Below are 17025 nucleotides of genomic sequence, written 5' to 3'. Positions count from 1 at the left end.
TCAGGCAAGAAGGAGGTGCTTGTATTATTACAACATCTCAATGCAAAAGTAAGTGTAAGGTCCCCTGCTGTTTCTCACTTTGAAACTGTCCCCAGTGTCACTTAGTTTTTGAATTTTACTCAGTGACCTAACAACCATTTGCAAATTATCAGCAATTTTAACCTGCTGCTTTATTATTTGTGACCATTTCTCAGAAAATTAAAGACTACACTAAACTGATAATGACAAAGCTTTTGTCCTTAACTTACCGCGATTTCTAAGAATTCTAATGTCTTCCACATTACTTTCTCATGGCAATAGCTCATTTCCCTCGGTGCTTTTATACAAGTAAATAAACAAACCAGAAGCTTACATAGGTGTTTCCAGAGAGATGAAAAAATAATCTGCCTTGGACCACAGTATGTACAAACACTGCTTTTCCAGGCAACCAAGGACAGGCAGCACTTCCTGTAGAGCAAGGGGGTTTAGTTTGCCATCTGTTTCTCCAATCTAGTATTATACAATGAGCTACTTCTTTTCAGAAACCTAGAATTCAGTGTTAAAGCATAAGAATACTGAAGAGCACCAGCCTTTTCTAAATCGGCATCAATTTTAGCCAGTTATTCTGTTACCTGTGCCCATTTTGTGAGCTCTGTGAGAACAGTGCTCCTAAAATTACATCAGTGTTGAAACCAGATGGTTTTTACTTTCCAGGTGGTAAATTTCAGTCATAGCTTATTGGAAAAATAATTCATTCATGAACTGTCAGTAAACTGACCAGAACTAAATAGAATGCAATTCTCTCAGTCAGATCACATGTTCCTGCCCAGCTTTAGTCTCTGCAGTCCAGTTGATTGCTACTTGTAATTATCAGGTTGTGAAAACTATCCAAACCGATTTTGAGTTAAGAGGCCCCTAATGGTTCTTTTTCTGTTTATAGAAACAGCTGATTTTGTGGTTTTATGGGTTTAAAATACCTGTTGTATGTTAAATCTCCTTGACAGTTAAAATCTATCCAATATTGATTGATGTGTAAGAATGCCTTGCATTTTGAGTCGAAGTGACAAAAAAGATTTTACAGAATTAAAATGCTCAGCAACGTCAAGCTGTTGAGCACCAGTATAATACAGAGAGCTCTTAATTATTAATAGCTCTGAAGACTGACAGTCTGAATCAGCATCAGTTGAAGTAAAGGGCTTAACATTCAGGTTGGATTTTTTGGGGCACAGGCAACATGCTAGAGCTATCAATAATATGCAAGATCACTGAGAGAGGCCTGTATTTGGAATGTTTAATGACGTCTGACAGAAGTAGGAGATGTTTTGGTTTTTTGTTATTGCTGGGGATTTTTGTGTGTTAGGGTGGGGTTTTTTCTCTTTAATCAGATACTGCTGGATGAACTCTGAGGGAGCTGGAAGGCTGATACAGCTTTACCTGCTCAAAAAGATGGAATTGTTACAAAGATCCAGCAAAGGAAAACTGTAGCAGTGCTGTTTAGGTGGTGACTGAGGGAAGTTAAAATAGAAGGAGAAAAGGGCAAGGATCAAACCTGAGGTGTTTTGTACGACTCCGTGTCATGTGCTAAGTATTCAGTTTGTAACCAGAAAAATCTTTTCTCTTTTCTCCTTAAAGAAACAGACTTACTTTATGCAGCAAAAGTATATCGAGATGACCGCCTCCGAAAGAAAGCAGAGTCCATGTCCATGGAGAACTGCAAAGAGTTAGAACGGCTGACCAGCCTCTACCGAGGAGGATGAGCTACAGTTACACCCTGCATCTTACGTATGCTGTTATCTCTCCTGTGAATTGAGAAGAGATTTAGTTTCACCATGAATGCTGGAAAAGAGGGTGGATGTAAAACTCTACTGTGTAGCTGTTTCCAGAAACCTTATGCTGAAATATCATTTAACGGCTTCTTTACCTACTGTGAAATATAGGTAACTTTAACTGTCTAGATTTTACTTCAAAGCTTCTGTGAATTCTTTCAGCAGAGAGAATAGCTCAGAAAGGATGCTATACTTGTAGAGACTTAGTCATAGTGGTTCTCCTCTAACATATTTGCCATGTAAATATCTGTGGAAAGAACACTTTGTGTATATACGAGTTAAATGACTTTCTATTTAAAAATCTCAGAAATTTAGTTCCATACTACATTTTGTCTCACTGATGGAATAAATAGTATGATTACATCACTCCTATTCAGATGTCAAGTGTGTGGAGTTGAAACAATAATTTTTAATATTTTATCTCTAACTCTATGTAAAATCTTCTAGGTTTACCGCTTAGAGGAACTTGGTATTTTTAAATATAATGGCATATATTCCTAAATATCTGTTGGGGTATATTGATCTGGTGTAGAGTAGCAGTTTAGCTGTTGTAGTTTTTTAGCATTTCTAAGCAATGCTGAGAAAAATAAGAACTACACTAATCTCTTTTCAAAGTAAATATTTGCAAATGCTGTACAGACCATTATAAACATTGCTTTTAGTACTTGCAACAGTTTACAGCAGCTCTACCATTTGGTATTCCAGTAGTAGTAAGTCCATACATATGGTTAACATGCATCCATAGCTTCCTTAATTTTCACTGGAAAGGTAGAGGAAAACATGCAGCACTAAAATCTTCACACACAAAAAAAAAGGCAACCTAATTATTTTCCTGGCAGGCTTCCATTTTCTTACTACTTTTTTATTTCAAGCTAGATCCCAACACTGATTCCTCCATGGGCACCGCAAGTAGAACAGGGAAATTTTGCTAAGGACAAGCTATGTGCCTTTCGACCCTTTTGCCAACTATTTAAATGCTTTGCTGCTTTGCAGTGTGCTCTTATGGTCAGAGCCCTATCACTTGTCAGAAGAGGTAGGGTATGCATTTTTTGGGACCAGAATGTAGCTGGACTTGACCTCCTAGAAATGAGCAAGCCTACTGTTTGGCTCCTACATAGAAGATCATGTAACTCAGTGGCCTGGAAATGGAAACTATATGTAGCCACACCTGCTGATGCAAAGAGGTGTTCTGAAGCAGCTAAGTACAATGTACTTAAAGTTTATCAAAGTGTGTTGAAAATGTTTTTAGGTTCAGTAGCTGATGTTTTTTACATTTTAACAGTGTTATGCAGGGGAATGTTTCTTGTATTTGAGAATGCCAGATAGCTTGTATTATGGGCAATATATTTTGTTTGAGAAAACTGCTATCTTTGAACAATGCTATCAGCTTATGTGGAGCCAAATATTTCTCCTAAATTGAAAATTTAAATACTTTGTCTGAATTCATTGCAATTCTGATCTAGAGCAGGATATGACTTTACAAATATGCTAAATGCTATTGCTCCAAGTGACCTAGAAAACATTTTGCATATATCCCTTTTCTAAACTGTCCCAGTGGAAATATCTTCTCTTGAATTGGTGTAACATGAGACTGGCTGCAGGCTTTTGACTTAGCAGTAAAACCAGCATTCAAGGTGGACATAAAAGCCTGAGGTACAAAACAGAACTAAAAGTTGCTGAAACAACAACAACAAAAAAGGGTTGCTGTACTGAATGTCCTTACTAAGACTATGGTAAAAGGGTTTAGACGTAATGGAAAGGCATCCAATTGTTTGAAATATGCAATCAAAATCTATGGAGAAAACACGATTCCCCAGATTTTGTAACTGTCCAGAATGTATTGTAATTATATTAATGAAAACCAACTATCAAAGTGCATCCTGGTACTCCTGTGTCTTCTTAACAGAAGAAAATTGTTCCAAAGGCTTTAACAAGTACTTGGGCCTTCCTGTTTACAAATGAGTCTGAGCTTGCAAGGGATCTTTTAGTTAACAGGAAGAAGGATATATAACACATTTATCAAATACTGGAACTGTGAAGTCAGAGCGAACAGATGGTCTTAGCAAAGCTGCCTATAATAATCCTATGGGCTGTGTGTGCCCTGCAGCCTCTTCTGCTGCAGGTGAGAAGTAGGGAAATGGAGGGATGCTGAGCTGTGTCAGCTTCATTCGATTGCTATCAGTTCCTCTGCAAACTGGAATAATGTGGTGGCTGTGCCCTATGGCAACACAAACATCCCAGGAGTTTAAAAGTGACATCTAGACTGCTACATTTTATTTGACTACCTACTGCAATTCGCACTTTCTGAGAAGGAAATAATATGTTTATACTGGTGGAAGTATGCTACTTAGTATTTAACGGATTAAATAGTTGCACACTTTGAAATATGTAGTAGTGTGCAAAAGGCTGCTGTGATTTCCTGTAGCATAAAGATTAAGCTGCTCTAAATATGGCCTGCAAACATTCTTTTAATATTTCAAGTGGGTGTTTCTCTCCTCATGATTGTTGCTTTTTTTTCCCTCAAGTCTGAAGGGTATTTTTCTTCAGAAATGTCGGTATCTTCCCTGGATTTGTTGAAGGAGTCTGCTGGAAAGTTCAGAATTAATTTTCTCATGAGCAAAATGCAAATTGAAGAGGGTGGAGTACTTAAATCTTTTCAGATGACCTTTCTTCAGAAGGCAAAGTTCTCATTAAAATAAGATATTGGAAAGAAAAGGGGGAAACAAAACTGATTTTGAACAGCCTGACTAAAAATCTCTCAACATCTCAGCTACCTGCTCCTTACTGTTTTTATTTAGTCATTACGTTTCATTTAATCTAGAATTAAAGATAGCACAAGCATGGGTTCTTGGTTTTTTCCTTTAAAAGGGCAGGCAGAAAAGCCATGCAAAAAGTGAAAAATCTTGCCATGACTCTGACATAGCCTAATGAAAAAAGGAGATGATTTGCATCTGCTGAAATACAACATCAGTATGTGTTCTATTTATGGAGCATCCTGAGTCACAAGCAAGTTCAGTGTTCACATCTGATGAACATATCCCTGCAAGTTCTCTGTTTGGGTAAAACAAGTCTAAATTGGAATTTTTTACCTTTTTTTAAATGGTCTTTATTCTTTTACAAGTTTCCAAGAAATGGTAGAACATTACAGCACAGAAAATATAACAGATGCATTTAAATAGACAGCAGAGGCAACTTTAAATTATAAATATTTTTAATATAATTTTGTAACAAATGCTGTAAAAGGATTAAAATGGGAGAGCAAGAATATTTTTTAAGGTTGTTTGTTGAAAAATTTCATTCATCCTTAAGCAGTTGTTCTTCTGATGTCTTGTAGCTCTGTCAAAGAGAAGGAAAGTGTAATAGTAATAGCATTTTGGTTTTTAAAAAGGCAGGTAATACTAAATAAAACCCTCAAGCTATAACTTACTTACATGTAATGTAATGTAATAAGTATAGGAAAGAAATAGGCCATTTGTTGTGGTTTGGCCTCAGCTATGAACTAAGCACCGTGCAGCCACCTGCTCACATCCCCACAGCACGATGGGGAGGAGAATCGAACTCAGGTAAAACCTGTGGGTCAAGATGACAGTGCTTTAATCATCGAAACAAAATCAAATATCAGTAATCAATAGTAATGAAAAGGGAGACAAGAAGAGAGAGGAATTAAACCCACAAAACAGAGGTGATACCCAGTACAATTGCTCATCATGCTCTGACCAATGCCCAGCCCATCCCCGACAAGCAATCAGCAGCTCCTGACCAACCTCCCCAGTGTATACACTGACCATGATGCTCCATGGCATGGAATATCCCTTTGGCAAGTTTGGGTCTGCTGTCCTGGCTGTGCTCCCTCCCAGCTTCTTGTGCACCTGCTCGCTTCCAGAGCGTGGGAAACTGAAAAATCCTGGATTTAGGGTAAGCACTGCTCAGCAACAACCAAAGTATCAGTGTGTTACCAACATTATTCTCATACTGAATCCAAAGCACAGCACTGTACCAGCTACCAAGAACAAAATTAACTCCCCTATGCCAGCTGAAAGCAAGACACCATTATAAACTATACTTCCCATACTTCTCAGTCTGGCAGGAATTAGGTTTGAGTATTGGGCTTCTCCACATTTTTAGAAATAATACTGAAATACACTGTCTAGTGATGACATTATCCCTCATGCAGAATACACTTCTCCCTTCAGTACTGGTTTATTCTGTGTATAGAAAGACTGTCATTGGGATGGAAGAATAAATTCCATTAATAGCAATACAGGAGCCACCTCATAGATGCTTTTGCATAGCTTTTATTTTAAATGTTACAGGGAAATAAGTAAAATCGATCACTGAGCATCATGCCTGCAAATAATAAAAATTGCATTTTTAAACATTTTTAGTGTATAGTAGGGAATATTTTAATAAATGAGGAGACCAAGGTTGTCCCAGGTAGCATTTTCAAAATACTACCAGAAGCTCACATGTGATACTTTTATGGGGTTCTCTTTTAAGTATCTCTCTAATATGACCAAGTCCTTATCAAATTGCTGTGTGTGCATGGCTTGGATTAAGAAGGAGGTATGGATTCTCAGTATTCAAATAAATTTGTTCTTTTGAATGACCTTTTCCTCTGTTACTTGCAAGACGTGGCTTATCTCTGTTTTGGGCTTTTTGGAAACTTCACTGGACCTATATGTTCAGAAATATTAGCAATTTCCAAGTGAAAATACTTCTTTTTATAATTATTTTAATTTACACTTTTTAAATTTTTAATTTAATACTGGCATCTAAGCAAAATCTTCAGGTATCAACAATGCTCTAGTCCCCAGTGGTGTCCCCCGGGCTCAGTATTGGGCCCAGTCCTGTTCGGTATCTTTCCTGATGATCTGGATGAGGGGATTGAGTGCACCCTCAGTAAATTCATGGACAACACCAAGTTGGGTGGCACTGTTGATGTGCTGGAGGATAGGAAGGCTCTGCAGGGGATCTGGACAGGCTGGATCAATAGGCTGAGACCAACGGAATGAGGTTCAACAAGGCTGAGGGCCGAGTCCTGTCCTTGGGTCACAGCAACCCCAGGCAGTGCCACAGGCTGGGGACAGAGTGGCTGGGAAGCTGCCCAGTGGAAAAGGACCTGAGGTGCTGGTCAGCAGTGGCGAAACATTAAACAGTGTGGCCAGCAGGACCAGGGCAGTGATTGTCCCTCTCTACTCAGCACTGGTGAGGCCACACCTCGAGGGCTGTGTCCAGTTCTGGCCCCTCACTACAAGACACTGAGGTACAGGAGTGAGTAGAGGACAACGCAGCCAGGGAAGGGTCTGGAGCACAAGTCCTATGAGGAGCAGCTGAGGGAGCTGGGGGTGTTCAGCCTGGAGGAGGCTCAGGGGGCACCTTACCGCTCTACAACTCCCTGATAGGAGGGTGTAACCAGGTGGGGGTCGGCCTCTTCTCCCAGACAGCCAGTGACAGGAAGAGAGGAAATGGCCTCAAGCTGTGCCAGGGGAGGTTCAGGTTAGACGTTAGCAAGAAATTCTTCACAGAAAGGGTGATTTCATATTGGAACGGGCTGCCCAGTGAAGTGATGGAATCACTGTTGCTGGAGGTATTTGAGGAAAGACTGGATGTGGCACTCAGTGCCATGGTCAGGTTAACAAGGTGGTGTTCGGTCAAAGGTTGGACTCAATGATCTGGGAGGTCTTTTCCAACCTAATTGATTCTGTGATTCTGTGCTTGGCCTGTAGCAGCTCTCTTTTTTTAGAGAAAAAGCATTGTTACATGCTGAGCAGGGTTGGGGTTTTTTTAGATCTACCACGGGGGTCCTGCATTCTGATACAAGACTTTAAAGACAGATATGCAGTTACCATTGTTATACTGTAGGGATCTACTAAATTAATCTATTTTATTTCCTCACATTAGCTGTTTTATTATTACCCTGCAGGTCCATCGTTTGATGGACTAGATCCAAAAGTAGGGGGAATAGGCAACACTGGAAGAATAAAACTGGCAGTGACTCTACTCGGCAGAAACAGACGTTTCTTTTTTGTTGTTGTTTTTCTTTAACTGAAACGCTACGGTTTGTTTTGGTTTTGGTTTGTTTTGCTGCCGGGGCGGAGGCGGCGGGGAAGCGGTTCCGGGGCCGGGAGGGCGGTGCCGTCGCTCATGTGACAACGGCTCCAAGGGGAAGCGGCGACGGAGCCGTGCGGGGCGCGCCGGGGGCGCGGACAGGTACGGCGGGGCGGCCAGGGCAGCGCAGCGCAGCCTCCCGCACCCCCCTCCCGGTGCGCGGTGGTCTCGGCCGAGCCGCGCGCCCTTCCCGGGGTGGCTGGGGACGGCTGTACCACGGCAGCGGGCGGGGGGTGGCGGCCGGCCGGGCCTCGGGGAGAGAGAGAACGCGCGGCCTCCCTCCGGCCGCTCCCCTCCTCGGAGGCGGCGGCCGTGCCTACGGTGACGGGGCGGCCTCTCGTCTTGTCTCGCAGGCCCGCGGAGGTGGCGGTGTCAGCAGCACCGGGCAGGCCCCAGCCATGGCCGACGTGAGTGCTGCTCCGCGGGGCGGGCGGGACGCGGGCGGTTGGCTTCTGGCAGGGGTGGGGTCGGGGGATGCCGCGGTCGGGCTGGGCTGGGGCCGGGCCGGGCCGGGTCGGGTCGGGCGGGGAGGGAGCTCCGGAGCCGCCCCGCCCGCTCGGAGCGGCCTTGAGTAACGCGCCGCCTGTCTGTGCCCGCAGGACCTGAAGCGGTTCCTGTACAAGAAGCTACCGAGGTAACGCGGGGCGGGCGTCGAGGGCCATCCAGTGCCAACCCCCTGCCATGGGCAGGGACACCTCCCACTAGGACCAGGTTGCTCAGAGCCCCATCCAACCTGGCCCTGAATACTGGCAGGGTGGGGTATCCACAGCCTTCCTGGCTAGCCTGTTCTAGTATCAGAGTAAAAAAATTCTTCCTAATATCTAACCTAAATTTCCCAGTTTTCAATTTGTACCTATTACTCTTTGTCCTGTAACTGCAGTTCCTGATTAAGAGTCGCTCTCCAGCTTCTCTGTAAACCCCCTTCAGACACTGGAAGGTTGCTATGAGGTCTCCACTCAGCCTTCCCTTCTCCAGGCTGAACAGCCCCAACTTCCTCAGTGTGTCTTCATAGGGGAAGTGCTCCAGCTCTCTTATCAACTTCATGGCTTCCTCTGGACTTGCTCCAGCAGTTCCATGTCCTTTTTATTGGGGCCACCAGACCTGTACTACCTGTACTAAACAGAACAATGCTGAATTAGTGAAGACATCACTTTTTTTCAATGTTTTCCCCTTCCTTGCACATTCGTTCACACAAAAAAATCTTTCCTACTAATTACTGTGTTTTTTAAATGGTGTCTCTTCTTTTTTTCTTCCTTTTTTTTTTCTCCTAGTGTTGAAGGTCTTCATGCTATTGTAGTCTCAGATAGAGATGGTGTGCCTGTTATCAAAGGTAACCTCAGCTTCTCACTGTGCTCTAGCTGAAATCCTGATTGAACAGCAGGGGGTGGAGAAGTACAGAAAAATTTTCATGGTTATTCCAAATAACTGAATATCCCAAGTGGTAGAATTAAATTGGACTTTTATTTAAAGTTCAGTAGTTGATTATATACCTCTTTAAATATGTCCTTTTGTTTGTGCCCTCAGTAATTGTAGTTCATGGAAGTTTTCCTCAGTGATAGGGGTTTGGAGTGCTGTAAGGTCCTTGTATCTTCAAGTCCCTCACAGGCAAATTGATACTAAGTAGTAGACAGAGCTTGGCAGTGTTTTGTTGGCTGGGTTGGTCTGTGCTCAGAAAGAGTTGTATCCAGCTTTATCATGTTTAGTTGCGTTTTTTTGGTACTCTAGTTTTTATGTTCTGCAGTCCTTGTTTCAGATGTTTTCAGGTTGTGAGTACAGTAGTTTAGGGATACAAAGATTCAAGTATTGCGGATTTATTTTGCTTAATGCCCCAAAGTATTGAAACACTCAGCAGAACTTGCACATCTTCACCTGTTTGCACTCAAGTGATTGTATGGCAGTAATCAGTTCAAAGGCTGGAATGGGTGTAGTGAAGGACATGGAAACAAAGGGACATCAGCACAGGCTGTTTATCCTAAAGGAAAAGACTTTTCCTAGGAAGGATGCTGGTATAATGAGCTTTGATCATACACAGAGCATTAAATGATGTACTGCTCATGAAGACTGTCTTGTGTTCCTGTGGGAGCACCTCAGATGTGTTGCATGTTCCCCAGAAGCAGATCAGCTTTTGGCAGAGCACTAAGCTGGATGGGGGTTTGGGATGCAGTCAGAGACACCATGTAGAGATAAGGATTTTCTTGTTTTGTTCTAGTTGCCAATGATAATGCTCCAGAACATGCACTGCGACCTGGCTTTCTGTCCACCTTTGCCCTTGCCACAGATCAGGGCAGTAAATTAGGACTCTCTAAAAACAAAAGTATCATCTGCTATTACAATACATACCAGGTGAGTAATGTCAGTGTGCCTTGTCCTCAGTGACTTGAGCTGTTCCTACATTACATTGAGCAAGAGAAAGAAGGTTGTTTAATCTCCTTAAGTTGTTTATCACTAGGCTGCTGTTGAAGTAATTGTGGTTTATTTCTTACACAGCTTAAATCATGAAGCCAAACTTTCACACTATTTATTAAACTTCTTATATTTCTCAAAACTTGAGATTTCCTGGTTGAAAATGGGAAAGTGTTCTGAACAGGTAGTAATTGTGAATTTGCAGTGTTGCTCATATAGTCTTATGAATCTGTTATGAAGGGTTTATGTGCTCTTTTTATAAACAGTGTTTGTTTATAATTAGGGACGCCTAATATTAATTAAGTGCATGCAGCCTACTTCATAGCTAATCTTGCTGTCAGTATGGCTTTGAGGTAAGAAAGCTTTGAAATACACTCACATTTTTCAAAAACTGATTATTTGTGTCCAGAAGCCCATCATCTACTGCATTTCTGCTCCTTCATGAGTTCTGGTGGTCTTGAGAGCTTTTTATTGTGACTGCAGTAAACTGACCAGCTGTTTAGCCTACAGTGTGTCAAGCTTTGTTTGGAAAATAAATGGGTGAATGAGTTAGTTTGCACACATTAATACATTGCTTTGATTCTCTTAATGCATCTAGCTTGCTGTTGTGCCCAAGGTGCCAGTTCCCTGTTAATAGAAGAACAGATACTTCTGTACAGGGAACAGTATTGTAGAAAAATAAAGCTGCCTGCCCTCCTGTTTCCTGTGGAGGGTGTGGTACTCTGCAGGGGTTGCAGCTGAGGTAGAGTTCTGGTGGACAACACACTATAGAATGTGGAGGCGGAGGGAAATGCCAGGTTCTCCATGTGCCGCTCCGTGTACTGTAGCGTAAGTTCTGTTGGTGTTTTTAACCCTGAATCTTAAGAAATAGATACACAAATGCTTTCCATATAAATTCTTTCTGAAACAAGCAGCCTCCTCAGTTTAAAGGACAAACAGGAGCAAGAGCCACAGAGGTGGCTTTCCAGTGTATCAGAGCCCTGACATCCAACATGTGTTAGCTGCTGGCTGAGCACTTCTCTCTCCTTGCAGGTGGTGCAGTTCAATCGCTTGCCTTTGGTAGTGAGTTTCATTGCCAGCAGCAATGCCAACACAGGTAGGTCTTCTCATTTATTTTAAATATTGCGCTATTTTAAGGCCCAAGTATTTTAATAATTGAAAATAAATTCCCTGAATTCACTTCAAGCTATATTAACTTTGCTCCTGCTGTGAATTTTGTCGGCATATTGTGAAGGTGAGAAGGAAAAGGTGTGAGTCAAAATTCACAGATTTTAGGTGGCTTGCTGAAGTTGTTAATTCTTCTAGAAGCATATTTCTCCTGTGATTAACCTCGCTCTTGCTGCACTGGCAGGTACTGTGCTGTACAAAACAGCTGTTCAGTCCCTTTCTCTCAGTCCAGTTAACATTCTGCAGGAACATGTGCAGATTTGTCTTCAGTTCTGTGGGATAGGGAAATCCTTCAGCCAGACCCTAGCCTTGCTCATGAGGGCATTGGCTAATGAATATGAGCAGAAGGGATTTCATTCTGGCACAGCTGCCTGGGCCTCAGCAGCTATGGGAAGTGGCAACACAGTAGTGGGGGAGAGGTGTGCTGCACTGGGTGCCTCTTTTAGTGCCAGGGGCTTTAGACACCCTGCCTGGGGGTGCTCCCCACTGTTCACAGGAAAATGAGTGGCTCACATGGGACATTTCAGGCTTTGAAAAACACTGCCTGTGACCCGGGAGGGGGAGAGAGCTGCGGGCTTTGGAGAGAGGCTTCTCAGTGATGTTGTTTGATGAAATATTCTGTCTCTTCTCTCTTTCCAGGGCTGATTGTAAGTTTAGAGAAGGAGCTCACACCCCTGTTTGAAGAACTGAGGCAGGTTGTTGAAGTTTCTTAGCCTGATGGTATAGCCAGAGTGCAGCATTCCTCTGCAGCCCAGTGGACAGAAAGATTCAATAATCATCAGTCAAATAACACATCTCGGAAGAAATACCACAGCTCCTTAGTATACTAAGTAAGAGTAAATTGTACATAGTACTGAATCTGAAAAGATCTACTAGAGTGTTGTAGGTGGATGTGACTTTAGGCCATGCTACTTGTATTGTGCAGTACTGGAGAGCCCACCAAAATAGCTCCCATGGAGTTTAGCTCAGCCAGCTGAGCCAGGTCGGCGCGATGCCCTTGGCTCAAAGGAGCAACCCCCAGATCTCTTGCTTTACAGGGCACCAGGCACATGGCAGGGTGTGTCCTCAGGCCGGCCACCACTATGTGTGGGAAAGCAGACCAGGTGGAGAGAGTGAGCAGAGATGTGGTTGGAGGCATTGCGAAGGCATGTGTTAGCGGTGATGTGTTGGTACAATCAGTAATGTCCCAGCTTTCTTACACGGGTGGTACTTTGGCAAGGGAGTGCTACTAATCTGGATGCTAGCTGCATCCTGCTTCCACTAGGAAGAAAGCTGTTTCTATAAAAGCTGTTGCTTTAGGGATTTTTCATGATGCCTAGCTAAAAGCACCCAATGTCTCACTTCTTCATGGGTTTTTTTGTGTAATATGGTTGTGAAGATCTCATGTCTCATAGTCTTTGTGTGGGTTCATCACTGGTGACACTCTCAGCTTATTTACCCTTAGGTTTTGTTAAGCAAATAAATATAAATAAAATACAGTATTTTTAAATGACAGAGCCTGGTCCACTCTTCTGTTGCACTGTAATACCCCACAGCACATCTGCTTGTCTATAGAGAGAACAAGTCTCTTAATTGTTTGTAAATGTCCAAAATCCGTGAATTTACAGGCTGAAAACTAACCAGTGTGTCTCTCAGTTGGGCAGTAATGATACAGAGTCCTAGGGCAGTGCAGAGATCCTATTGCTGGGGGTCAGTCCTGTGCTCTCAGCCCCACCCCGTTGTTCCCTTCCATGTCCCCTTGTGACAGCTGCCAAGCACTGCGGGTCTCTGCCCCACGCTGGGAAAGAGGATGCCGTGGTCCCTTGTTCACACCTCATCCACCTTTGGTGCATCAGGCAGGATGGGGGGGAAACAGCGGTGCTGGAAATGACAACTGGGAGTTCTTGGCTCAAAAAAATACAGCTTGTGAGTCCACCCTTTTCCATTTAAACTAAGCTGGAATGGGACTTCTGTTGCTGGTCATTACAGAAGCAGCTGGAAAGTGTGTGTATTTCTGGCAAAATATGTTTGTGTTCCAGCAAAGGCCTCCCTTTGCTGTTTGCTGCTGCTCAACCCATCTGTCTGCGACAGCTTCCACAGCCACCCAACTGCTGTTTCTTTCACTGGCTTCAGTTTGTGACACCATGTGCTGAATAATGTCTCCAGTGTTTTGTGAGGCAGCCTGTTGGTGTGAAAAAGAGAAGGCTGCATTTGTGGTTTCCCTACAAGCTCCATTTCCAAGCCATTTTCACAGAACAGTGATGCTGTTGGAGAATATAATCTCTTTCTTCCCCTTATGCTGCCTCTTTCTCACACAAACTCAGCAAAGGTTTTTAACTAAATGGGAGATGCCAGTTTGTTAAAGCTTCATTAAGGGAGAAAGGAGGACAAAGCTTTAACAATACAGTATAGGAATATAAAGACCTGTGGTAGTTTTATAATGACATTTTACTCAGAAAACAGTCTGTATAAAAATATTTACAAATACTTTGAATTTCTAAGCTGAAATAAAATGCTGTCCATATGTCCAAGTCTAGGTTTTTCTCCTTCTTCCAGTGTACTTTTGCCTTCCTCTTCTGCACTCTTCTCCCAGTAAAGGCAATTATCAAACACCTGCTGCACAAGCATTACCAAACACAGGCCACAGTTTTGCATAGCAGGAGAGGGAACAGATGCTGTTTCAGCATAAATTTGAGCATTATGTAGGGAGAGAGAGTCCCCCCTCTTTCCCGCTCCTTGAGGAGGCACAGGAGTGCTCAGGGGCTCTTGCAGCTGGGTCAAGCTGGTCTTGAGCCTCTCTACTGTGTCAAACTTTTCTTCCAAATGGAACATCTATTTTGAGTACACCACCAGTGTCCTGGGGTTCCACTTCTTGTCTCTGTAGTGAGCCGCAATGCTGTTAAACGTGTGCTAGGAGTGCCAGGAAGCAGCTACTGTTTCTCATAACCCTGGTTTGTATAGAAGTGTGCTTGCAGGATGGTGCTCGCCATTACCTACAGATGCTGTTTGAAACAAGTGTTCACTTGTAGCCATCACTGTGGTAAAAATGTGTTTAACCAGATCTAAGTGTCATGCATCTGGGATATTGAAAAAGGGCCTTGAAATACTCTCTGGATTGCAATATAGATACTATTTACAAAATGTACTTACTTCTACCATTTTTCTTTTGGTTTAAAGCCTAAACAGGTAATAAAAAGATATTTAATGTTTCCAGAAAGGACCCATTTTAAGTAAGAGGCTCAAGGTTACAGAATATGATACCAATGGTTAGTTGTGATGGAGCTTGCAATAAATTATTAAGAGTGCTCTGAATAACCACAAAAGTTTTGAACAGTGACCACTTCTGTGCTTGGTTGGCAGGTGTTTGAATTAAGTGCGTTACAGGTGTACACACCACATGTATCAAACCCACGCTGTGGTTTTGCAACTGTCCCCACGTGTGACTCGGCAGCCCCAGAGCTGCAGGATCCTGTGTGTGCAGAGCTGGGTGACATCTGGGTAGGGGCACAGACAGCACTGCAGAGGTGAAGTTGCCCTCTGGTAAGCAATGCCTTTCCCTTGGAGAGAGGCGGTTCCTGCCAGTGGAGCAGGAGCGCTGGCACACAGCTAGGAACTGAGGGTGGCGTTGCGCTCCTCCAGCTGCTTCCTTATTTGTGACTGCAACAGAAAGACAATCCATTATTGCTTGTCTGTGTGTGGGGGGGTGAGTACAACCAACCCAGTTCCTGGTAGTTTTTAGGAAGTAGTGCTTTCAAGCCTTTACATTGTCTTCTCATTCCTGCCTTCGTGAGCTAGGATAAGCAGTTTGTGCTGATGATCCATGGTTACCAGCACATAATGACATCCTTAGAGATGGTTGTAATTTTTTCTTACTAGTGAGCATGCCTGTTAAAAGTGCATCCCGAAAATGCTGAAGTGGGTTTGCAGGCAGATACATTATGCCCCTGTATTTGGAACTGGTGAGGCCACACCTCAACTGCTGTGTCCAGTTCTGGGCCCCTCAGTTCAGGAATGTGCCTGAGTGAGTCCAGAAAAGGCCAGTGGGGGGGAAGGGGCTGGATCACAAGTCCCATGAGGAGCAGCTGATGGAGGTGGGGGTATTTAGCCTGCGGAAGAGGAGGCTCAGGGGTGACCTTATCACTCTAACTCCCTGAAAGGAGGGTGTAGCCAGGTGGGGGTTGGCCTCTTCTCCCAGGCAGCCAGTGACAGGATGAGAGGACGTGGCCTCAAGCTGTGCCAGGAGAAGTTTAATCTCAGTATCAGGAGGAATTTCTTCACAGAAAGGGTTGTTAAGCATTGGAATGGGCTGCCCAGGAAGGTGGTGGAGTCACCATTCCTGTAGGTGTTTAAAAAAAGACTGGGTGTCTAGCTGACAAGGTGGTGATAGATCAAAAGTTGGACTTGCTGATTTCAGAGGTCCCTTCCAACCTAATTGATTCTGTGATTATGTGAAAATGGTGTCTTCCAGTCTAGCTGGCCTGGAAGCCAAGTACTCCATTGTTGCAGGTGCTGAGCACTGTAGCACTTGGGTGGCACAGTCCTGGGGGGGGTTTATGATGGCAGTACCAGCTGCTGCCATGTAACAGCACACATCACCTTACCAGTTTCCACCGCAGTATTTTAATCCACTCATCTGCTTCTATCCCAGTTTTTGCACACAGGTAGTATGTCCTTAGTGGGAACACCAAGCTGTAAGTAAACGAAGCTTTCTTAAATGGCTAGGACAACTGGCAGTTCTCCCCAAAACTGAGCTCAGCTGGCCTGTACCTACAGTTGCTTAGACAGAGCAGGGTAGGGAGGCTGTGCTCCCATTCAGTCACCAGGGAGTTAACCAAGAATGGATGACAGTCGTTTACAGCTCAGGGAGATGCTGCCCCAGGTCCATAAGGATAAATGACCATCTGGGCACAGAAGAGGTTACCATGTGACCTGTAGCAGTGTCTGACCCCACCATGCATGAGTCTAGGTGATGATTACAGATGCTTACAGAATTAGAAATGCCCACTACACATGGGCCCACCTTTTGCCAGGAGTAATTTGGCAGTCATGCAGGACTGACAGAGATTAGCTGACAGAAAAAGACTTGTGAGTTAGAGGATGAGCAGGGTCACAACCACCAAGGGACCTTTCAGAAGCATGCATTGTTTACATTTCAAAATTCCCTTTCTATTTTGACCTTCTCAGCAAGATGGAGAAAGTGCTACAACTCACCAGAAACAATTGACTCTTTCCTGGGAATAGTCAAATTGCACAGCTGAGCATTCAGTTAAGTCAAGTGCTCGAATCGGTTCCGTGGCCTTGAAGGGAAAATGGTTTTAAAATGTGGACACAAGAAAACAGAAGATAAGGCTATCTCAGTTCATCTTCAGTGCATCTAGACCTTTACAGGCACCTTCATAGGTTCTTCCAGGCATAGCTACCATAGCTGTAACACTATAAGCCCAAACTAGCAAGCATAACATCAGTGCTATTATCATATGAAGTGAGCTTCATATGAAAAATGCAGGACAGTTCACATCTGGACAAGCAAGAGAGATCTCTGCTGCAGGAATGTTTAAGCTAC

General features: G+C 43.5%; 3 protein-coding genes across 7 annotated transcripts in view; 2 read left to right on the top strand and 1 right to left on the bottom strand.

Annotated features, from left to right (window-relative positions):
- Positions 1-6411, top strand: part of DNAJB14 (DnaJ heat shock protein family (Hsp40) member B14) — a 28060-nt gene extending 21649 nt beyond the window's left edge. For both annotated transcript variants that reach the window (XM_048303352.1, XM_048303353.1), the window contains one exon: positions 1612-6411. In XM_048303352.1, coding sequence (XP_048159309.1) covers positions 1612-1736 — 125 coding nt within the window. In that variant the 3' untranslated portion in view covers positions 1737-6411. The remainder of the gene's footprint in view (positions 1-1611) is intronic.
- A 1517-nt stretch (positions 6412-7928) lies between these two features.
- Positions 7929-12977, top strand: LAMTOR3 (late endosomal/lysosomal adaptor, MAPK and MTOR activator 3). Its single transcript, XM_048303813.1, has 7 exons — positions 7929-8015; positions 8267-8320; positions 8513-8547; positions 9185-9243; positions 10123-10256; positions 11349-11412; positions 12123-12977. The coding sequence occupies exons 2-7, from the start codon at positions 8312-8314 to the stop codon at positions 12194-12196; spliced, it is 375 nt and encodes a 124-aa protein (XP_048159770.1). The 5' UTR covers positions 7929-8015; positions 8267-8311; the 3' UTR covers positions 12197-12977.
- A 915-nt stretch (positions 12978-13892) lies between these two features.
- The window catches only part of DAPP1 (dual adaptor of phosphotyrosine and 3-phosphoinositides 1), a 55082-nt gene continuing 51949 nt past the window's right edge, over positions 13893-17025 (bottom strand). For all 4 annotated transcript variants that reach the window (XM_048303811.1, XM_048303810.1, XM_048303809.1 and 1 more), the window contains 3 exons: positions 16674-16759; positions 16064-16151; positions 13893-15119 (listed from right to left, as the gene is read on the bottom strand). In XM_048303811.1, the coding sequence (XP_048159768.1) occupies positions 15069-15119; positions 16064-16151; positions 16674-16759 (225 nt within the window). In that variant the 3' untranslated portion in view covers positions 13893-15068. The remainder of the gene's footprint in view (positions 15120-16063; positions 16152-16673; positions 16760-17025) is intronic.

Source organism: Corvus hawaiiensis, chromosome 5, assembly GCF_020740725.1.
Source record: "Corvus hawaiiensis isolate bCorHaw1 chromosome 5, bCorHaw1.pri.cur, whole genome shotgun sequence".
NCBI classification, from domain to species: domain Eukaryota; kingdom Metazoa; phylum Chordata; class Aves; order Passeriformes; family Corvidae; genus Corvus; species Corvus hawaiiensis.
Note: the sequence above shows the minus strand (reverse complement) of the source record. Positions and strands in the feature narration are given on the sequence as shown.

What these genes read in the sequence shown, in the direction of transcription:
- LAMTOR3 (XM_048303813.1), top strand. An exon ending in TGGTGTGCCTGTTATCAAAG is followed by an intron (nt 9,244 to 10,122) that starts GTAACCTCAGCT and finishes GTTTTGTTCTAG; the next exon opens with TTGCCAATGATAATGCTCCA. An exon ending in CAGCAGCAATGCCAACACAG is followed by an intron (nt 11,413 to 12,122) that starts GTAGGTCTTCTC and finishes CTCTCTTTCCAG; the next exon opens with GGCTGATTGTAAGTTTAGAG.